The sequence below is a fragment of the Bombyx mandarina genome, chromosome 02 (assembly GCF_030267445.1).
Source record: "Bombyx mandarina strain Sakado chromosome 02, ASM3026744v2".
Taxonomy (NCBI): Eukaryota; Metazoa; Arthropoda; class Insecta; order Lepidoptera; family Bombycidae; genus Bombyx; species Bombyx mandarina.
Genome location: NC_143209.1, coordinates 7,799,383 through 7,822,739, shown reverse-complemented (window position 1 = coordinate 7,822,739; position 23,357 = coordinate 7,799,383). Strand labels below are relative to the sequence as shown.

General features: G+C 35.9%; 3 protein-coding genes across 5 annotated transcripts; 1 reads left to right on the top strand and 2 right to left on the bottom strand.

Moving 5' to 3' along the window:
• Nucleotides 1-251: 251 nt before the first annotated feature.
• LOC149503431 (uncharacterized) lies at nt 252-3,207 on the bottom strand. Its single transcript, XM_089735757.1, has 2 exons — nt 2,874-3,207; nt 252-2,438 (listed from the first exon to the last, which is right to left on the bottom strand). Exon 2 carries the CDS (start codon nt 2,421-2,423, stop codon nt 420-422), a length of 2,004 nt encoding a protein of 667 aa, XP_089591883.1. The 5' UTR covers nt 2,424-2,438; nt 2,874-3,207; the 3' UTR covers nt 252-419.
• Nucleotides 3,208-3,773: 566 nt separating this feature from the next.
• On the top strand, nt 3,774-17,808 carry zetaCOP (COPI coat complex subunit zeta). 2 transcript variants are annotated; one of them, XM_089736010.1, is made up of 6 exons: nt 3,774-3,918; nt 5,166-5,311; nt 5,768-5,867; nt 8,831-8,964; nt 10,391-10,481; nt 17,689-17,808. In XM_089736010.1, exons 1-6 carry the CDS (start codon nt 3,886-3,888, stop codon nt 17,734-17,736), a joined length of 552 nt encoding a protein of 183 aa, XP_089592136.1. In that variant the 5' UTR covers nt 3,774-3,885; the 3' UTR covers nt 17,737-17,808. The 2 variants fall into 2 exon arrangements, with proteins under 2 accessions (XP_089592136.1, XP_089592140.1); XM_089736014.1 differs by lacking the exon at nt 17,689-17,808 and adding an exon at nt 13,164-13,318.
• LOC114241909 (isochorismatase domain-containing protein 1) lies at nt 17,756-21,816 on the bottom strand. Of its 2 annotated transcripts, none has more exons than XM_028172895.2 (4): nt 21,602-21,816; nt 20,367-20,573; nt 19,370-19,486; nt 17,756-18,129 (listed from the first exon to the last, which is right to left on the bottom strand). In XM_028172895.2, the coding sequence occupies exons 1-4, from the start codon at nt 21,734-21,736 to the stop codon at nt 17,986-17,988; spliced, it is 603 nt and encodes a 200-aa protein (XP_028028696.2). In that variant the 5' UTR covers nt 21,737-21,816; the 3' UTR covers nt 17,756-17,985. The 2 variants fall into 2 exon arrangements, with proteins under 2 accessions (XP_028028696.2, XP_028028695.2); XM_028172894.2 differs by lacking the exon at nt 17,756-18,129 and adding an exon at nt 18,190-18,819.
• Nucleotides 21,817-23,357: the final 1,541 nt, after the last annotated feature.

Below are 23,357 nucleotides of genomic sequence, written 5' to 3'. Positions count from 1 at the left end.
GAGTTAATATTGGTTATACATTAAAAAAATAGTAAAAAGTATTTTTATACTTTATTTATTACATAAAAGACGAAAATATATGTGTTTTCTATTTGGACTGGATGTGGGTTCAATGGATACGCCATATGGGGTAAATAGAAAAAAATGCTAGGGCTGCTACTTTTTCGATAGTATATGTAGGTAAATAATCATATGTAGGTACTCACCACCTTAGGTAAGTTGCCTGATTTTTTGTAAAATGAAACTAAATATTTTGAGTACCTATTTATTATAAATTGCACTTAGAAGTTTAAATCACAGTCCTTAGAATTACTAGGAATCATAGAGTATGATAATAGTTATCCCTTATTTATTATTTTATCAGTCTTATTAATTTTAAATCACTTCTTCGAATGAGATTCTTATAATTTATTTTGTAGCTATATAATATCATCGTCCATCAAATCTTTGAGAATATCAGCATCTTTAGTGTAGTACGATGATCGTGGTGCAGGCACCATAGTACTTTTCGAACCGCTTGTGCTAGGTTGATTAGCAGTTTTAACCAAAGAATGTGGAGAAATTTGTCTACATTCATTTAAATGAACTGATATCTTTCTGTCCGAAGTACTTGGAGATATAATTTCGTCAGCAAGAATGTTTACTTTATTATTTGTACTAATTTTCTTTATTCTCGGTGTCAAATTCTCTTTACCTTCTGTACTCGTACTTGTAAAATTCTCGGCTATCACTATTTCATTTCCTTCATACAAAACGTAATCTGCAATAGTAATGGACATAGCCTCTATATCTTCATTAGATAAATAATAAATTTCAGTATTTTGTATATTATTTAAAGAGTTAGCATCATCTGGTTTTTTCTGATATACAATTTCCTTTTTTTCTTCATTTTCTTTGCCTTTATTTCCTTTTGTTTTTTTTCCTTTACCCTTGCCTTTATAAACTTTTTTATCCATTTCATCATAATACGCCGTTTCTTCGTCATAAATCCTTTCTTCATTATTTATCTTTTTCGTCCTTTTTCCGATTCTCTTGGCTTTTTCCTTTACATTTTCTGATTCTTCCTCAGTTTTTCCATAATCTTCAGAAGAACCAACACTCCTTCCTGGTATAACTTCTAATTTTCTTTTTCTTTTTGGTTCGTTTATATTAGTTGTTCCATACCGCATCTCTTTGAGAATGTCTAATACTGATTTTTCAACTTCATTTTCTCCACTTTCTTTTACATCTAGTTCTTCTGGCAGTCTACTCAAAACCTGATTTGGATCAATAGGTTTGATTCCGGTCTTCCTAAAACCAGATATTATATTTTGTTTGGCATTTTCAGAGAGGTCTTCCATGAGTTTTTTTAATAGCTTTGGGAAACATCCTTTGGGCAGAGATGTTTGGGACTTGCCATCTGTTTTTTTCCATTTAACCAGAATGTTACGCCAGGCCATCTTCATTGGACGAAAGAATGCTACATCCAATGGCTGGGTTAAATGTGTGCTATTGGCTGGTAAAAAGATGAATGATATATCTTGCTCATGACATAATTTTATTACGTCTAAAGACAAGTGTGATGACAAATTGTCCCCAATAAGAACTTTTTTCCCTTCTTTATTTCTAAAATAAGGCAAAACAATGGATTTTACCCAATCTTCGAATATATTGCCGTCGAACCATCCACTTTGAGACCGATTATATCTAGTTCCCGCTGGCCCATTCTCACACCACGTATCGTATAAATTTTGGGCCTTGTACACCACATAGGGTGGCAACAAATCCCCTTCAGCGGTAGCTGACATCATTATCGATATGGAGGACTTAGAATGGTTGACTACCCTTTCTGGGTACTTAGTACCACGTTTTGTTATAATTTTTTTCCGGCCAGGGTCATCGGTTAAATTCGTTTCGTCATAGTTTATTATATTCTGAGCCTCAACATTTTCTAAAGACAGTTTTAATTCTTCAAAATATTTTTTTAACGACATTGGCGAGACTGCTGCCCTATTATTTTTAATATTTTGACAGTTTCGTTGCGATATTTGGTCTTTATGCCTCCTAAGGAAGCTTCTTACAAAGTCTGGGCCAGGCAAATTATTTTTAAATTTTAAGACTGTCCTTCCTACTTTATCAAGATAATACTTAACAAGGAATCGCAAGTCTAAAGAGTCCAATGGATAACCCCAGTCGGCACATATATTTATATATTTTATTATCGTTTCCTCAGTCTCCTCCGACAGGACAGTCTGACCCCCGTGCCTTTTCATAGTTCGAGTAGCGTGCCTATATAATACTGATTTGTCTATTTTAAATTTGTCAGCTATGAATTTTAGAGATTTATTGCCAGATCTATATGCTTCTACTGCTTCGGATATAAGACTTACATCATATTTATTATACCTTTTGCCCCTTGGATCTGCTTTATATATGCGCGGCATGTTGGATATGTTTACCTGTAAAAAAGTAAAAAGTTGCCTGAGTTTATATATGTTTATTTAAACAAATGTCGAATATCTCAATTTAACAGGCACACAACATGAATTGATTATTATCACATCACATAAATACCATATAATAATATATGTATAATGAAAATTACACCATAAACTCAACTAGTCGCGACTTTTTGTTTAAGTTTATGTAAAAATTACTTTATCAACACACATCATACGCTTGTGTCAACCCTAACAACAGTTTTTCTATAGACCCCCTACTCGTTTCTATCCAAACATTCTCGTTTCTATCAACCCTATACTACGTTTCTATTGACCCCATATTACGTGTCTATTTCTCCCTTTGGCGTTTCTATTTACCCCAAACATTATAAAATTGTACACATACAAATATTTTCATAAATATCAATAAATTTAAATTATAATTGTACTTACCGATACACAAAATTTGTTCCTGATGAACCACAGAATAATAATATCAAACTTTTATCACTGAACACAACGTTTAACATATAAAGAATTAGTAACTTTTCTGGAGGACAAATTAACGTAGTTCGACCGACGACATTCAAACGTATTTTATTTAACCTTTGCCTAACTTCACGTCAAATCAGAGTTTGCCAGTGTAAAAAAAAATGTTGTCTCTTTAAAATATAAAGAAAAATAGTAGATTTACTGACGAAAATCATTGTATATTATGGTATAAAAAACTTTCCTGGTTTTGTGTCTATTCACCCCGTAATTTCTATTGACCCCGTTTTACGGTACACTGAGAACGTCTAATGTGTTCTATTTCATTCTCTCGCCGGCTGAATCCTTTATATTTATGTGCTTGTGTCTCTATGGACTTCTTTTTTCGTTACATCGAGTTTGAAATCAAAACGATTCTAAAGAAGTTTTACTTATTTAAGGAAATTAAGGAGATGTTGTTCTCTGTACATATCTCACTTAATTTCCCTGTATCATAGACAAATTCACAGTTAAAAATTAATCACAGTTAAAAATATTAACACCCAAAATATCAAAATTCAAAAATAATAATTCCTTTATATATATTTTTTACTACAGTACATACATACTTTCTCTTAATTGCTTAAAAACAAATTGATACAACATTATTAGAAACGACTTATCCATATAATTCAATCTCACATGCGCAAGAATCGAGGCATAATTTTACGATTTACTTATTAAATAAACCTCTATAATGAGTACATAAGAAGGTTTCAGTTATTTTATTTTTTCCATAAAAGATCCACCTTGTCGACCCAACAATCCAAAAGATTTTGTAGCTTCCCTTTGCCTTTCCAAGTTGACAAAATATGAATATTTCCAGATGTCAAACTTAAACACGTCAACACGGATGAGCTTGTCGCTGTTGGTTAATTAATGTGGAATTTTTTATTCTTTAAAATAATAATACAGTGAAAAATTATTAACCCACACAATGGTTCACACAACGATGGAAGGTTCTCTGTTCGTAAGTGACTTTCTAACTTCAAACATTTATTTTTCACTTTAAAAACATTTCAACCAAAACACAAGACAGAAGAATAGTGATACCTCTATCTTTTAGTAGTTAATACACAACGTGTTAGTACACCTATAAATGCAACCCACGGTTTCTCGCCGGATCTTCTCAGTGGGTCGCATTCCCTATCCGGTGGTAGATTCTGTGTAGCACTGCTCTTGCTAGGGCTAGTTGTTGGAGTTTGAATATAAATGTAATGGCAGGCAACACTTGACACATGATTACAGATTTCGAATATTAGAATTATTTTAAATGTTTAAAAAACAGATGATTGTATTCTCCTAAGAAAAAGTTGTACTTCTCATCTAGACACGGTCAGAACAACATGTAGAAGTTTTAGAAAAAATATAAATATAATAATTTTATAATGGTGTAAAAGTGTTCAAACTATATGCAATATAATTATAATGAAGCAGTGTGTTTTTAAATAGACCCTCATCAACCTACAGAACCCAATCCCTCAAATTTAACCATCCAACACTAGTGTTAGCAAATTCTCTCAGGTTGAGCCAGTGTGCTCACTTACCCGTTTGGGCGTAGCTTGAATAGCCCTCTAGGCTACTAGCGAATATTTAGGAGGCAGAATATAGTACAGGCAATACTAGTGGAATGTATACTTGATAACTACTAAATCTGTAAGGGGATCGAAAAGCAAACAATGTATCAGAGTTAATTAACAATCACTAATAATCCTTACACCTTGAAATACTGTTTTACTTTGTATTGGTCTGTTAATCGTAAAAACTACAGTGAATCTGTCAAAAAACATGTCCCTTTTTTAAATAAAAATCTCATTATTATAAGGTAGTCTGATTATAGAAATGTTATTAACATTTAGACTTCTTCACTTTTAGGACCTTGAATAAATTATGCTCTAAATTTTAAGTCTGATAGAAACTTGATCCTTTAGGGATAATGATTAAGAGACTACAAAAAAACATATTTGGAAATGACCGGTGGAGCTCACTGACAACAGCAAGATTGCTGTGCCCTACCTCACGAGATGGGGTTGAAATCTTTATTTCTGAATTATATAACAGATCACTCACTCTCCAAATTGGAACCCATACTGCTTTCACAGCAAAGATAGCAAAAATACTTATTTCAAATTAGGTATTACTAAGGTATTAGGTATTTGTACACTTGTATGCTTGCCACACATCATTATGTAAATTTCAATGTTTTTTATGTTCAAGGAACCCACATTGTACATTGTCAAAGGGATGTGCATTTTGGACTATGAAGGAAACAGAATTTTGGCCAAATATTACGATAAAGACGTCCTACCCACAACTAAGGAGCAGAAGGCATTTGAGAAGAACTTGTTCAATAAGACTCACAGGTCAATATTAACTACATGACACTAAAACTAACATAATTTCTCAATTGAAATATATATTGGAATATAATTATAATTATATAAACAAATATTAATATTTTGGCTTGTCAGGAAAACTTCTTATAATGTAACTCTCACCAATGACAAGCCATAAACTAACTATCCATCTCAAGTTGTAGAATCAGTATATAATTTCTTTTTATATTAAAAGTTATAGGGTAATCTCATTAAGTTTGAGCCCCGTGAGCTCACTTACTCACCTGGATAATCTAGTATAACCCCTCAAGTTTACTAGAATAGGTAGGGAAAAACACTTAGGGCAATCATGATAATTCATAGATAAAAATTATTTTAAGTTAACAATAATTAAACTGGAACAATGCTGTAAATATTTTAAGAAAATTATGGATATTTTAATAAATATTTTTTAAAACTAGTTTTTTTTATATATGTTTACAGAGCAAATGCAGAAATCATAATGCTGGATGGTCTTACTTGTGTTTATAAAAGTAACGTAGATTTATTCTTCTATGTTATGGGAAGCTCACATGAAAATGAGGTATGATGTGTTCCATAATTTTCTTTGTCAAGCTGTTACAATAACCACAATACTTTTAACTTTGTCTTAGGTTTTATTATTATTATTTCCCCAACCTATCCTAACGCCTTGAGAGGCTATTTCAGCTTCACCTTAACATGTAGATGAGCTCACGGGGCTCAAACTGGAAGTGTTACTAACATTGGTCCTAGCAAGGGCAGTGCTTCGCAGAATCTACCACCGGATTGGAAACGCGACGCACTGAGAAGATTGGCGAGAAACTCAGTGGGCTGTGTCTATGGGTTAATTCACTCGTCGAGCCCTTCGCTGCAAGCGACGGGTTCGACGAGGATGGTGACCGGTGCTTGTAGTACCTAAAAGCACTGCTGCTTGTAGTACCTAAAAGCACTGCTAATGGATCGGTAGGATCCGTAATGACGTGTTTAGGGCGACGTCGACAGGTTTTTTTAAAGACATTATCGGTCTTTAATCATAGAATGAAAAGGCCGCGAAAATTTTTTGTAAAATCATAGTCAGAATTGTCAGTCTCTGTTAATAAATTGATATAAAATTATTAGTAAATAAGAAAAAAAAATATTATAGAGAACAAATCACGCACGGTCATCCGGCCCCAATTTAGCATTCCCTGTGTTATGGGTACCGGAGACTCACAACCCACTGAGTTTCTCGCCGGATCTTCTCAGTGGGCCACTATTCCGATCCGGTAGTAGATTCAGTGAAGCACTGCTCTTGCTAGGGCTAGTGTTAGCAATTCTCTCAGGTTGAACCCATGAGCTCACCTACCCTATCAGTTCGCACGAGGTTAGCCCAGTGATTAGGTAAAAAAATTATAACAAATGAAATCCAGAATAAGAAAACCTGATAAACATACTTATATATGTTTAAATAAATATGTATATGTAAGTAAGTATATGTCTGTTGTGTTTTTATATGTATATATATTATTATATTGTTTTGTATCTTGTAATATGTATATATTATTACAGTTAAAATCTGTTATAACGACATCGAAGGGACTGCTCATATTCAGTCGTAAAAACCGATAGTCGTAACAACCGGTGATGTTTAATGTGTATCGTGAAAGTACAAACAAATCGATAGGGAATTATTGGTAAAATATGTTTACATAATACGCGATTTTTCTTCAATATTAATTTGTTTTATTTTTCTTTGCGACATTTTGAAAGTTTCACGAATAACTCCACAATACAAAGTTTTGGTGCGTCTTGTGTATAGATAAGTAACAAACTAACTGAAGAGATATGAAGAAGCGGGCTTTGACTCTACCGCATGCACATGTTTTGTTTCTAAGAATTAGAAAAGAACCTACACTAAACTAAATCCTATTGTTTTCTTTCCTGATTTTAATAGCCATTGAAGCAAATGTGGATACCTATTCAAATTGTTTACAATACAGCTTAGCCGGTCGTTCTAACAGATCTAATTCTCCGAAATATTAGTTAAATGTGGTCGTTTTATGAGGTATGTCGTTATTACCAATGTCGTAGAAAGCAATATTTTTAATAAGGCGGTCATATGGCATTCAGCCGGGACCTTTGTTCTTGGTTATTATAACCGGCATGTTGTATTAAACGATGTTGCAGTAAACGGTTTTGACTGTATATGTAATGTTTACTGTATGCACTAGGTTTGTGTCCCTAATTCTTCTTTCCTTTTGCGGGCCTACTGGAAGAGATTTCAACATGAAATAAGTAGTACCCTTGTACTCTGTATCCTTATTGTCGTTTTTTTTTAACAGCTGTGTGTACAAAATATATTAAATAAATAAATAAATAAAAATAAATAAATACAGATATAGATGATAAACACCCAGACCATGAACCAAAAAACCTGTTCATCATACAATGTCTATAACGGCCGTCTGGTGTAGTGGTGAGTGACATGGTCACTACACAAGGGGGTCGCGGGTTCGAATCCCGCCAAGGGAAGATATTTGTATGATAAATATAAATGTCTTTTCCAGGGTTATGGATGTATATTAAATATATGTATGTGTATAATAACAATCTTACATTTATATCCGTTATCTGGTATCTGTAACACAAGTTCTTTACGAACTTATCACGGGACCAGTTAAAGTGGCGTGATTGTTAGTAAATATTTATTTATTATTTGTTTATATGTTTGCCCGATGAAAGAATTGAACTGACAATCGTTGGCCCAACAGTCAGGGGAGCTAACTAGTGCACCACCGGGTCAGTCACAAACCTTTAGATACCAGAAAGTTATTAGTAAAGAAGAAAGTTATTAGTAAATTTTCTTATAAGAGCGCTAAAGGGTCTTTAGTTGCCTCTGGACATGCAGATTTGTAATGGTTTTTTTTCATCTTCAATGTCTATAATCAGTATCCTGTACTTTCATTAGATACATTGAAATTCATTACGTAGGCAATAAGAGCATGACTCCAGCGAGCCATCTACTCTAAATGCAAGGTTTGTCATTGAACTACATGACGGTCGACTTTTTGGCGGGAGCGCGAGGAGTGGAGTTGTGTGATTTGTTTTATTTTGTCTATTTAGTGTTTCTTCAGGTTTAAATGTGTAATAACGGTGGTTTATTAACTGTTTAATATCTGTGAAAGTGCACAAATGTGGGAAAATGAAACAAAGCCGTTGTACGTAACTTCTCGGGATCCACCAAAAAGTCCACTGAAAAAATCTCAGTAAATGACCACCATTTTACTGAGAATATTTCATCCCATATCATTTCATTTAATTTCATCCCAATTGATTAATGTCTGAAATTAATCATCTTAATTTCATTTCATTTCACTCCATATTATCATTTTTCATAAAAATAAGAATATAAATTAAAATAAGACATGACTTAAAGGTCTTAGTTACCAGGTCATAAAATCCCTTATTAAAACATGACGGTCAAAGTCCATGGTATTAAGTTTAAGTTAAGTACCTAAAAATTACTAAGTGACATTATCTTTTCAGTTGATCCTTCAATCAGTATTGAATGCACTCTACGAGTCTGTTAGTTTGCTGCTAAGAAGGAACATGGAGCGGAGAGTCCTCATGGAGAACTTGGATGCTGTTATGCTTGCCTTCGATGAGATCTGCGACGGCGGGTATGTTGTAATTATTATTACTAGTGGTCGCCCAGTAGTCGAAATTCGACTATAATTAATTTAAATTATACCCTGCCTATTACCGCCCTATCGCCCTGCCCATTTCTGCCGTGTAGCAGTAATGCGTTTCGGTATGAAGGGCGGGGCAGCCGTTGTAACTATACTGAGACCTTAGAACTTATATCTCAAGGTAGGTGGCGTCATTTTCGCTGCAGACGTGATGATTATAACAGAAATGATGATTATAGAAATGTGACCATAAAACCATAATAATAATGTTCAAACTTTTTCGGAGCCAAAGGGATGCGTGTTAGTGGACTTAATTAATTGTGTTTTTGAATAGTGTTAAAGGATGTTTGAACTTGTCCGTAGACTGACGTGTTTCTATTGACACCGACAACATGGTTGACAGGCTGTCAGAGTTGAAGACGTGATGTGTATGAGGATCTGTCCTGAAGCATCCAGATGCTTCGTATCTACAAGAGCAGATGTCACGCTCCATTTCTGAAAGTCACATTAATTGAATCTTCATTACTGACTTTAGATTGAGTGGATGCTCGATCTAATGTATGCTCCAAATATTACTGGTGGTAGGCTGTGAGCCCATACGGATAGGTACCATGACCGCATCTTTTTTTTTTTTCTTTTTTTATTGCTTAAGTGGGTGAACGAGCTCACGGTACACCTGGTGTTAAGTGGTTACTGGAGCCCATAGACATCTACAACGTAAATGCGGCCCCCACCTTGAAATATAAGTTCTAAGTATAGTTACAACGGCTGTACCACTAGTCAAAAAGAAACGCATTACTGCTTCACAGCAGAAATAGGCAGGGCGGTGGTACCTACCCGTGCGGACTCACAAGAGGTGCTACCGTCAGTAAAAGTCCAGTCTGTTTCACCGTAAAAACTGGAATGCATGTCTGTTTCAGAGCAAGATGGGGTATACAAATGCACGTATCCCTTAATGATAATGCATAATTGATTCCCACTAAAAAGGCAGATAAATTTTCATAGTGCATAATAATAAATATTGTTACGCGCTGGTGCTCGGGATAAATAAAACTTGTACCGAAGTAAAAATTAAAACTGACTTACAACACTTAAAGAAAACATTACATTACGTAATTCACTTCAGGTGATCCGTTCGCTGTTTCGCTTCAAATAGTACCGACTACTATCTGCTTTGGTGTCATCTCTGCAACGCTTTTATAGTCGATACGAGATCTCTACAATTATCGAGAACATTCCTGAATTCAGTAGTTTCGATGTGTGTTTCCCCTATTTGATAATAGATGGCGCTGTACTTCTCGAGTGTTCTCGATTTTACTAGTTCTTTTGATATTCGTTTCTGCTGGGCGGCGATAGATGGCGTTACTCTTACCGGCGTAACAATATGTAAAATTTAATTTGTTTTGTGTAATTACAGTGTGATATTGGATGCTGATCCCACGTCGATCGTAAGCCGGGCAGCGCTGCGCACCGAGGACGTGCCCCTGGGAGAGCAAACAGTGGCCCAGGTAATTGATCAAGTCAATAGATTGTTTTGGTAGCGTACAGCTTGTTGCCGCGATGGATTGTTGTATACTTGAGCCGAGGACGGTATCACATCAAATCTAACCACGCATGCGTTGCGTTCGAAGCCACTTTTATTTATTTTTTATATTATTAAAATTTATTAGGCACACAATACACATCACAAGCTAAAAAAAGGAACATGTGTGCAATTCACACGTGTTAGAAGTGAAACCTTCAAAAATTAAAATACAATTATCCTAAATGTCTAAGTATATGTAAAATTTTATCATTAGTAAATAATTATAAATCATCTTTTATAGTATGAGGTAGTGCCCTCTGTGAATCGATATTTTAACGTCACGTATAATCCTAAATTGAAATTCACTACGAGAGGCTTCATACGCACGTTAGTATTAAAAAATCTCATAGATGGCGCTGTATAAAAAAATTTTCGACACTTCCGTTGCGTACCTGCGTGACGTTACATCTCATGCACCTAAAGAAGTTTTACTTCAAAAGATACATAAAAACACAAGTAAAAAGAAACAAAATCTGGCTTGCAAAATAAGCCATGTGCGCACGACCAAACAACACGATAACAAAAATTAATCTAACTTATAATGTAAGGAAATAATTTTATTCACAATATACAATTAAATAATTACACTACTAACCTATTACTAACGTGGAGGATGCCCTGAGTAAAAACCATTCCGATTGAATAGGATATTTTAGACACAGTCTTGTTTTGAATTTCGTGGTTCGTCTGCTGTAGGCTCCGACGGGGTCAGTAACCTGCCGGTTACTATTTTTACAGTTATATGCGGGTAGTTTGGTATAATTATTTTTGTTTGAATTTTTTTTATTTGTTTTTGATAAAGTTTAGTAGAAGTTGTGTTTACGTTTGAAGTGATACCCGTACTCCCGATTCGGATTTTTTTGCGGCACTTATGCACTTTTGTTAGGCTTTTTCTTGTAATACATTTGCTATATGAATATTTTGTATTCTGATGATCGTAGACATTTGATAAGGATGTCATGCGTAATATCATTTGTGTTTGTATACATGTGTTGTTTCATCACTGATCATTACATTGGGTGTATCTTGAGCATGTACGATAATTTTATCTGAAAGTAAAACCGCGATCGATTTTGGCGAAATTCGATAAGGAAATAGTTCGATTCCTTAATAAGAATATCTTTCATTCCAACACTGAACACACGATACGCTTACGCGATGTAATGATGATTTTTTACTGGTGGTAGGACCTCTTGTGAGTCCGCACGGGTAGGTACCACCACCCTGCCTATTTCTGCCGTGAAGCAGTAATGCGTTTCGGTTTGAAGGGTGGGGCAGCCGTTGTAACTATAATTGAGACCTTAGAACTTATATCTCAAGGTGGGTGGCGCATTTACGTTGTAGATGTCTATGGGCTCCAGTAACCAGTTAACACCAGGTGGGCTGTGAGCTCGTCCACTCACCTAAGCAATAAAAAAAAATATGTAAAGCTTAGTCTGTACAAGCGAAACTGCGGGTGTGCACGGCTCGGAAATTCAGTTGTTTTGATGGAGAAAAAAACATTTATGAGTAGAAGTCTGCCGTTGTAATTCTAATTTAATCGTATATATCCGTCTCTCTTCCACACATAGCCTTCGGTTTTAACGAAAACTCGCAATGTGAGAACTCGTCGTGGCTTAAAGGATAAGACGTTAGGTGCATTCGTAGCTTGCTATGCACCGGTGTTCGAATCCCGCAGGCGGATACCAATTTTTCTAATGAAATACGTACTCAACAAATGTTCACGATTGACTTTCACGGTGAAGGAATAACATCGTGTATTAAAAATCAAACCCGCAAAATTATAATTTGCGTAATTACTGGTGGTAGGACGTCTTGTGAGTCCGCCCGGGTAGGTACCACCGCCCTGTCTATTTCTGCCGTGAAGCAGTAATGCGTTTCGGTTTGAAGGTTAGGGCAGCCATTGTACTGTGAAAACTGAGACCTTAGCACTAAGCATTAAAAATTAAACCGACAAAATAAAATTACCCACTTTGCATTTAACAACTTGGGTTAATACGGTACACAAGCTTTTTATTATGGACATGACCCATGTCAATGCCAGGTATATCTACTAATAGTGAATACGACAGTGTGTTTGCGGGTTCACGTTACGTAGCCACTGACTTAAAAGGTAGCTTATGAATCCGAGAAGTCACAAGCAACTCTTTATTCCGGGAAAATGCAACGTGCCTCATTCTTTCTGAATTACAAAAACGCGTTTGCAATCGCGGGGCAAATCTAGTAGAGTATCGTCTTGTGAACCATAATAAAAAAATCTATAATGGGGCGTATACATTATACATAGATATATACATATACCTACATACAAATGTCCCGAGCCTATCAAATTGTTTAAAAATTATTAAAAAGAAAAACGTTTTACCACAGATAATAGTCAGATAAATGTCAGTTGTCAAATTTAAAATACAAAAGAGGAATAAACGTATAGGCACGCCATCTTTGATAACATTTTAAAATTAAAGTTTTTTTTGTATGTTTTCTTTTCCTTATTTTTTTACTAACACTTCATTACATGGAATGACTATTCAGATTAACAATGTTTTTTTTTTTTTACAAGCGCCCTTGTATATTTACTTTACTCTTTCTTAATTGACATTTTCAGATACTGAACACCATAATGAATAATTAATTAAATAAATATTAAAAAAAAACTCTAAATATTTATGTAACATACTTAGTGTGAATACTTATTATATGTAATGATTATTGTATAATATAAGAGTAAGTATGTTTATTAAAAATAGTTTATTTTTGAAATTTGCACTTTTATTTTTCTCTTTTGGCAACCCTTTAATGTGCACTCTGTATGTTTTTTTTTCTTTATTTAGCTTATAATTCCTTTTTTTTTTTAATTAGCTATAACCTGTAGGTGCCCATTGATTTCCTAACTGCTGATGTTTTTGCCGTTAGTCGCTTTGAATATTGATCAGTGGTTTTCAGTTTTTTTTCTTCCTTTTTTACCTATGCTGATAGCCTTAACAGGATATATCAGCGTAACCCTAGCGTCTAGGTAAGCCTTCGGGGCTCAAACCGGGGGTGTTGCTAACACTGGCCCTAGCAAAGGCAGTGCTTCTCAGAATCTACTACCGGATCGGAAAGGCGACCCACTGAGAAGATCCGGCGAGAAACTCAGTGAGCTGTCTGTGGGTTAATTTACTCGCCGAGCCCCTCGTTGCAAGCGAGGAGTTCGGCGTGAACGGTGACCGGGAACCCTCTTATAACACAATACTTCTACAACACGATAACGAGATTTTTGTTTAAAATTATTTAGAAATTATATACATTATGGACTATGAAGACACAATAACTATATGGAGGGATTAACCGAAATGTTTACTGCTGATTTGAAAAAGGCACTGCGAGCCAGTTTTTATGTTTAACGGGTAAGAAAACATACAGGCACAGTTGAAATGTTACGTTCAATAAAATTACTCAAGTTTTTGTACTGTCTTCTAGTCTCATAGGTATAACACGGTTTCGCACAACACGGGACTTTGTAGGAACGTATCTACCGTTTTATAGGAGGGTTACCTGTACACCAAAAGATACAAATATATCTTAAGAATACCCGAGTATACACACATGACGTAGTCGAGGCGGTTGGCCAACTCTACGTGGGGTATACCTGGTCTTTGATGACTGGGTGAATCGTGGTGGAGGACGCCTCGGCTTCCGTCTGGTGCAGGTCTTGACCGGGCACGGATGCTTCGGGAAATACATGCACCGGATAGGAGCTGAGCTGACGACGAGATGCCACCATTATGGACACGACCAGTTCACGGCGTTGCACCTCTCAAAAGGAGCAGACAGCGAGCGTATGCTCCGCCGTGTCCAGGTCCGGACTTGTCGCTGCCTGGCGTCGTGGTGTCGATGCTTGGCGGCGACGAGTCCTGGAAGGTTATGTTCGACTTCTGCGAGTGCACCATCTCGCGGAAGAAGCGGCGGGCGATTCAGTTAAATACAATTAAAAAACTGTACTGTACTGAGACCTTAGAACTCTTACATTGTAGATGTCTATGAGCTCCGGTAATCACTTAACTCCAGGTGGGCCGTGAGCACATCCATCTAAGTAATAAAAAATACGAATTAATAATAATAATTCTTGAGTTGCAATGATGGTGCCTGCACGATGATTGATAGCAGCCGTTCTTTTTGTCATGATCGTCCAGTCTATTCCATATATCCTATGCTGCTTTACCTATAGCATCTGAAGACCATTTAACTGACCCTTGTCTGTCTGATAGGAATTAAAGAAAGCTGATCAATACGATGACGAAAGCTTTAACTTGAGACCACTTTGTTGAAATTTAAAGGCAAGGATTCGTTATCTGCGAGTATCTGCAAGTGGTGTGTTTTTGATTGATATTACACGCAGACTCCTACAGCCCACTGAGTGTCTCGCCGGATCTTCTCAGTGGGTCGCGATTCCGATCCGGTGGTAGATTCTGCGGCGCACTGCTCTTGCTAGGGCTAGTGCTAGCAAATTCTCGCAGGTTCAGCCCGTGAGCTCACCTACCCGTCTGGGCGTAGCTAGAATAGCCTTTTAGGCTACCAGCCAATACGTAGGGAAAGAAAGAAACTCAGTTGAGCACACGTCCGATCTGAAGGTGAATATCAACCGTCGCTCATGGATAATGCTAAGGACTTTTCAAGCCTCGTTTGAAGAAGAACGTTTCATAACGCCCGGGAATCACCATGTAGAGAAATTCATTTGAAGCCGGACGGTACGTGGCATAAAGGATCAATGGAAACGCACCTTGAATGAGCAAAGCGGTTCTAGTTAGTATAAGGGTCCGTTCACACAGACCGGCTCGGAGAGGAGGGCCGATTTTTATCACGATTGTTGAGTAAGTATAGTAAAAATGGTAGTCCGCCGGAACAAGATCCGGCGAATACGGAGGGTGACGAATGGTTTCTAATTGCAGTTCCTGTAGAGTTAAAACGGTTTCTCCTGCTGTATTAGGTCTCGCGTTATCATGACCAATAATGGTGAAGATCGATTCATGAGTCGATGATTTCAGCACAGTAGACATCTGCCGTTATTTCTTGACCATATCTGAGAAAGCTATAGTGAATAGCACCATGCTGAGACCAACAAACAGTTACCATTACCTTTTTATTGGTAAGCTTTGCTTTAGGATCGATCCAATATTCCTTGATTTCTGTATCGATTCAACAAGGCAATATAAGTTTCAACACACATTTCTTTCTGCAGATCAGTTAAATCATGAGGCACCTACATTTCACATTTTTTTATTTTATTGATTTGACGCAAATGAGTCAATATTCTTGGTAAGGTAACGTTAAACCATACCGCTAATTCCTGGGTAGTTTTGCTCGGATCGGCTTCCATCATCTCTTTCAATTCATTGTTATTCACATGTGTGGACCGAAGGATGACATGGAAAGACCACATAAAAACGAAACGTAACGAAATTAACATTACATTTAAAAACCTACTCTGGCTTCTCGGTAGACAGGCTGCCTTATCCCTATCCAACAAGCTACGGGTGTATTGCTCAATAATAAAACCGATCTGGACGTATGGAATCCAACTGTGGTCGACAGCCAGCAAATCCAACATTATGTGCCTCCAGAGAGCTCAAAACAGTATCCTGAGGGTACTCTCGTCGGCGCCTTGGTATACTCGAAATTCTGAAATCCACGAGTACCCGGAAATCCCAACCGTCTTGGATGAAGTTAAACGATACTCAGCCAACTATAAGAACCGCTTGACATCTCACCCAAACCCATTGTCCAGCTTACTATTGCAGCTAAATCCGATTCGAAGACTCAAGAGAGCCAACGTGCTACCCTACTAAGGCGAGACGGAGCATTGGCTCTGTCCCTCCAAACCAATTGTTAAATCACGACTCACCTGATTATAAGTCTTGGCGACTGATCGCAGGTGTTAAAGTAGAAAAAAAAATAGAAAAAAAAAATTCACATGTGTGGGAGGGCGGTCTTCCACGCTGTTCGTTCTTCAAATCAAAATTTCCATCACGAAATCGCGCGGCGCGTTCATTAGCAGTCCCCTCTCCAAACGCAACATTGATATTGCGCGTTGTTTCTGCAGCATTAGTTCCGCGTCGAAATTCGTATTAAAAAATCACTCAAATTTTCAAAGTATCCATCTTTCTTGTCTAAGCTGAATAAAAAAAAAACAACTGAAAGTCGACAGGTAATGGAATGTTGCACATTTTTTAAAAGAAGAACCTCATAGGTACCCTTTGAAAAAAGTTTCACTAAAAAATCTCTAACCATGAAGGTTCTAAGTCAATTCGAAGTGTCTATTACAATAAAATGGCAATTTCATACTTTAACCCCTATTATATAGATATACATACGTTTACAGCTACTCGTACAAGATACCTCATGGGTTATTTTAGCCGCACTGAACGTTATATACTAGTTTTTCTTTCTTCCATTTTCCTACCTATGTTGATATTTCAGTTTCGCCCTGACGTGTAGGTGAGCTCACAGGGCTCAAACCGGGAGTGTTGCTAACCCTGGCCCTAGAAAGAGCAGTGCTTCGCAGAATCTACCACCGGATCGGAAACGCGACCCAATAAGAAGATTCGGCGAGAAACTCAGTGGGCTGGGTCTGTGGGTTAATTTACTCGTCGAGCCCTTGGTCGCAGGCGATGGGTTCGGCGAGGACAGTGACCGGTGCTTGAGGTACCTAAAAGCACTGTTAATGGATCGGGAGGATCCGTAATGACGTGTTTAGGGCGACGTCAACTGTTTAACAATCGGTCCACAGGGTCGGGTATGTAATTACCGGCGGTCACGACAAGAGGGTTTTCGTTTCGTGCCGCCTTCTCAAAGTGAAATACTACTATCGCAGCTTTAAAGTACGAACAAAGCTCATAGTTTTAGTCTAAATCAGAATAGTTGTTGTTTGGCAGAAGAAAAATCAGGATTGGCCTAATTATGCCAGTTGAACAAAAACTTTTATTAAACGCACAAGCAAAACATGATCGATTAATATATGAATATTAGTTAATGCATATGTTTATAATGTATTTTACGATTAAACTTGGCTTCTAAGACCGGATCCTTTAGTCAACGTGTTAAATAAATATAATCAAGTATTGTTTATTTATGTTTCTTTTTTTCTTTTGCAGGTATTGCAATCAGCAAGGGAGCAACTTAAATGGTCCTTATTGAAATGAAAAAAAACACTTAAGCACGATAAAAAAATGGTCATTTATTTAATATTCCATTAAAAATATATATATTTACAAGTTCAGTTTTATTTGTTAGAATTGACGTTGACAGCTGCTGTCATAATTTTTTTCAAACGCTTTGATCTGTTCCTTCGATCACTGTTAACCTTAAAAATAACCTAAAATAATTAGGTGCTACTTTTACATATTATTTTTTAAAGAAATCGTTAATTTCCTCACAAAAATATTTTTTATTTACTGACTACCGCCAAATTCGTGTGCGGTGGGCGTAACGTTTAATTTAGAAATTTGCTTGAAGGCAGGATGATTTTTATCTTTCAAAAGCTTAAAGAGAACGTTCTCTGAAGTACCTACGAAACAGCCGATGGACTGGAGACGCTGGAACGAGAAAAGAAACAGCCAATGTCAAAAGACGCATTTGAGTCGACTATTATCAAAGCCGGCAATCTGACTTTTGGACAATGATTGGTAAATCAGAAAAACGAATTATTGACTTTGTATTACATTGGCAGTCACAAAACTTTTCGGAACGACATCTTAGATAAATAACAGGTTAACTATTAACCTTTATTTAATGCAGGTTTTGAACCGTATTCTTTGAAGGAGACGATTATATTCAAATCAATCTGTATTGACATATCAATAAAAATCTTTTGTCCAAATGCACAGATTGCCACCTTTGATAATAGACGACTCATTTATTTTATTAAAAATATACAAAAACAAGAATTTTCATGAATGGAAAAAAGCTACAAAATTTAATTTATGTATGTTAGTTATATTCACAACCACATTTGCACAGTCTTGATACCTTCAGAGCCATCAACTCAGTCTGTCTGACAACAATTTATTTATGTATATGAATTAAAAAATAATGCTCGTGTTTCAAAATCATATTTGAGTACTTTTTTTTTATAATTTGGCTAACGTGTCGTAACCGAGCGTATCAACCGTCGGTTCCTTATTCAATTTAGAGATCGGTTTAAATTCAGGACTATTTTTGTCCTTCAATAATTTAAACAGAATGTTCTCGGACGTTGTTATGAAACAGCCTATTGATTGCATTCGCTGTAAATAAAAAATAATCAAGTTGAATTATTTAGAAAATAAAATTCTCACCGATAGGTTAGAATTTATAGAATTTTTGTATTGGCTATACAGTATCTTTTAATGTTCGAGAAATATGCTACTTAAATTTTTAAGTATTGCATCAAACGTTTTTGGAAATTAAATTGAGTTATTAAGACGTTTTTAAGTAGACCAGGACAATGTATAGGAACTAAATCTAAAAAAATCAAGAGAAATCTTAAGAACCCAATAAAAGGCAGATGTAACATTAAAATGTATAATATAATTGATTGGATTTCATATTTTGTTTTTGTCAGCTTTCAAATTTAGTTTGTTGATTTAGTTACTCTATGCTGTTATGACTCTTAGGTTAATCAGAATAACCATCTTATAGTGTATCTCCTATTTAAGTATCTAGTCAGATTTCAGTCATTTTTAATTATCTCCTTTAAAATATAGGTAAACAGACTTCATATAGTTGGCTGAAATATACAGTTTTGTGATAAGCCATAAAGTTTAAATGAGTTAAAATAATGTGCACAAGTTGTACCTGAAGAGCCAATCCTCTGTCCATCAGAGATCTTGAGGAGACACCGTCAGCTAGCACATGTACTGCAATATCTCGACTCAACAAATCAATGACTGTTTGCTCTATACACACATGAGCCTGTAATATAGAAACAATGAAAATATTAGCTTAGTAATAATAGGGTGTATCTTTAACACAAATAAACACATCTATTCAACTTTAGCCCATTATGAATATACAAATGCATGATCAGTGGCGTAAATCCGTCCATCCCATATTCTCTTTTAGAAGAACATGTTTAATCTAGGATAACTCAGAACTCTCAAAGAATACTCATAGAATGTTTATGCAGTAAATCGTAATATGAAGTCGTTGTGGCCTAACGGATAAGACGCGGTGCATTCGTGTTGAGCGATGCACCGGTGTTCGAATCTCAGGCGGGTACCAATTTTTCTAATGAAATACGTACTCAACAAATGCTCACGATTGATTTCCACGGTGAAGGAATAACATCGTGTAATAAAAATGAAACACGCAAAATTATAATTTGCGTAATTACTGGTGGTAGGACCTCTTGTGAGTCCGCGCGGGTGGGTACCACTACCCTGCCTATTTCTGCCGTGAAGCAGTAATGCGTTTCGGTTTGAAGGGTGGGGCAGCCGTGGTAACCATACTTGAGACCTTAGACCTTATATCTCAAGGTGGGTGGCGCATTTACGTTGTAAATGTCTATGGGCTCCAGTAACCACTTAACACCAGGTGAGCTATGAGCTAGTCCACCCATCTAAGCAATAAAAAAAAAAGTTTTCGCTTCAGTTTATTTGATTTCATTATTATTGGCTAATTTTCTTAATATTTTACTATGTTAACGGAGTCAAAATTCTATTAAAAACTGACTGTTTTTAGAACTGATGATAGGATTAAGATTTAATATGACATTAAACATGTAGTACATTATGGAGATGACGATTTGTAATAATACATTTCATTTAGATGGTAATAAATTTGATATTGTTACCTCAATTCCAAACAAGACAATGGAGCCCAATTCAGGAACGTCCTTCTTCAAGCGTTCTTGCAACTCAGGAGTGTACATCGAAAACTTGGTCTTTTCGTATACTAAAGCTGCGTCTTCTAATTTGATGTCCTTAGTCGTGTGACCGAGACCTTTGGGGTACTGCTCGGACACGTAGACTGGTATTTTGAAATGTTTCGCTGCCTCTACCTAGAATTTAAAATATAATTTTTTTGAAACATCAAGAACAAAGTATTTATCTATCTAGACTACTTTCAACTATCTTTCTTTGATTTTACAAATTGTTTAAGTTTCATGAAGCCGTCATGCAGATTTCTTTAAAGTGTGGGAAAACTGTTGTACAATATTTTCAAGGTGGAAGACAGTATTTACTTTGTGAAGACTATGAGCTCCATTAATAAATTTATCAGGTGTGCCAAGAACTTTTCCATCATTAATGCAAGAAAATAAAACCCATAGTGTACTCTGTAATCATTATAAATCATTCAATGCGATATAAGCAATGAACCTTCAATCGCTTCATTAGCTGGTATAAAGATATACTTGAGTAAAATAAGAACTGTTGACAGTAGAAAAGTACTTCCAGCAAAATAATTAATAATATGATATTTATTTTCCACTTAGCAAAAAATTTTTAATGCCAATTTCTTTCATGTCTTAGTGAAAGTTTTTTTTTTTGAGTGGTTTATCATCAGCGTTATCATCGATCATGATTTGAAGTATTTTAGTGGATATTTGGATAGTCCCATAAAGTTTTCTTTGTAAATATGGATGCTGAAATTTTTATATTGTCGATACTGAATTTGATATTCTGATATTGAACTCGTCTTCTTTTAATATATCGTAAAATGAGGTACGTAAAGTATCATCAGTTTAAGAATTGCCCTATCCCAGGATATAAGCGAAAGTAATGATAGTATATAGTATTTACTAGTTTTAGTACTTAGAAATTTGTGCTAAAAAAGGCCTTATAATTTATGGCTCTTTTGGCTTTTTCCACGTGACCGGTCAAAGGCCGTCTTTCAATTGGAAGTCAAAACAATATCTAACAAAACATACCTACATACTCGCAAAACTTACCAACTCTGATATCGTACCGGTTTTAGTGAGCGGTTCCAAGTAACCGCTTTATTTATTTGCACGAAAACATCTTTAATGCTTTTATTATTTTCTTATCACGAAGTTACATAACGGTTTAATCAGTAAACACAACATACCATCTTATTAGCAACTTTTACAACCTCTCCAAAATGCTTTACGTGAGGCCTGAAGGTCTCTTGAATGTCACATAATAGAAAAGCGGTGTTTTTAGCTTCTAACGCGCCTAATTTTATTATATTACGAGCAGCCATTTCTATTATTACTTTAAAAATTTACGAGAAAACAAACGATGCCGGATAAAAATTTAGTTTTTGACATTTTGAACATTTTGTTTATTTCGTCAGTTGGATAGGCAAAGGAAGTATAAATTCATACAGGAAACTTTGGAACAAAAACCGATTCCACCACTATTTGTATGAAAAGTAATTTAAATTCGTACAAAATTAAATGAAATTGAATGGAATTAAATGAGGCGATATTATAATATATTGTATAGGTGTTTGATTAGATGAAATTAAATGATCATTCAGTACAGCGACGCTAAAAAAATAGAAGTCAATATACTATTTAAAAAAATTGAGAAGTTACTGCAGTAATTTCATTAAATTTTTCCACCTTCTTAAAGACGCTAAGAAACAAAAAGGAACAATACTGACATACGCTTAAATCTGACTTTTTATGTTGGAGAGATTACTGGTGGCCCGGAGCCCTTCTTCAGGGAAAAAGAGTCTAGAAATCGGCTTCAAGGAAGCTTTCATTAAATTCTGTACATCATAAAAAATCGCTTCATTACATACAATTGCCATCCCGCTGGGCTCAAAATTGTTACCATGGATATCGCATCAGCTGCAAGCTGGGCGCGCCATACTGGAGACTTAGTTTCACCCCAACCACCGGTTTACGGACTGCTTAGATGGTTCTCCCAGTCACGGGTTAGGTCCTGAAGTGACCGTCAGCGAGAGGAGACTGCCTCTTCACAGGGGCCAGAGCTAGACGAAGGGCCCACTCCGGCCCCCGACTCGACGGATGCCCCGTCCACCTAACCCAACCGCCTGAATTTCTATGTAATAAAAAAAAATTAATCACATATATCATCTATCTAGAGTTTATGTTCAGATCGGGTACATACGAAGAACAAAAATAAAAGTTAAGAACTTACAAATATGTACTATATAATTGTAAATAGACATGTTTTAACAAAAACCGACTTCAAATAGAAAAAAAAGAAGGTTCTCCAAAACAAATTAATATACACTAAAAACAACAATCATCGAAATCGGTTGGCGTGATATTGAGTCATTATATTCATCTATTTGTCGCGCACGTACTTAAATCAAATTTAAGACTTATATGGTTTTCTCATGGATACCATTATCAGAACTGGACTAAATTAAAATGGGACCACACGGGAAGCGTCAGCTTTCTAATAAAAAAAGAATCATCAAAATCGATTCTACCAGTCAAAATATATGAGGCAACAAACATAAAAAAATACAGTCGCGATCCTCCTCCTTTCTTAAAGTCTGCTAAAAATAAACACGTAGCCAATGAAGTAAATAGTGAAGAAAAAAAACAAAACTTTTTTGCATTTCTAATCGACATCTGGCGGTCTGGTCACTAAAATAGACTCTCGAAAAAAGGGATGCCCTATGAGTAAAACGAAATCGATTTATTATCGATTTTTCACAATTTTATCTTCACATTCGTCCAATTTGTTAGTGACGCTGACAGTAAAGGATATCGCCTTATTAGTACACTAGCGACCCGCCCTCGCTTCGCTTCGGAAACATTAAAACACACATTAACCAAAAAATAAAAATAAAAAAAGTAGCCTATGTTCATCAGGGACAATGTCGGCTTCTAATGGAAAAA

Coding starts and splice junctions, on each gene's coding strand:
- LOC149503431 (XM_089735757.1), bottom strand. CDS start 2,423: ATGCCGCGCATATATAAAGCAGATCCAAGGGGCAAAAGGTATAATAAA.
- zetaCOP (XM_089736010.1), top strand. CDS start 3,886: ATGGTTCACACAACGATGGAAGGTTCTCTGTTC. Junction 5,868..8,830: donor GAAGCTCACATGAAAATGAG/GTATGATGTGTT, acceptor TTATCTTTTCAG/TTGATCCTTCAATCAGTATT. Junction 8,965..10,390: donor GATGAGATCTGCGACGGCGG/GTATGTTGTAAT, acceptor GTGTAATTACAG/TGTGATATTGGATGCTGATC.
- LOC114241909 (XM_028172894.2), bottom strand. CDS start 21,736: ATGGCTGCTCGTAATATAATAAAATTAGGCGCGTTAGAAGCTAAAAAC. Junction 20,574..21,601: donor TAAAAGTTGCTAATAAGATG/GTATGTTGTGTT, acceptor TTTAAATTCTAG/GTAGAGGCAGCGAAACATTT. Junction 18,820..19,369: donor ACAGAGGATTGGCTCTTCAG/GTACAACTTGTG, acceptor TTTTATTTACAG/CGAATGCAATCAATAGGCTG.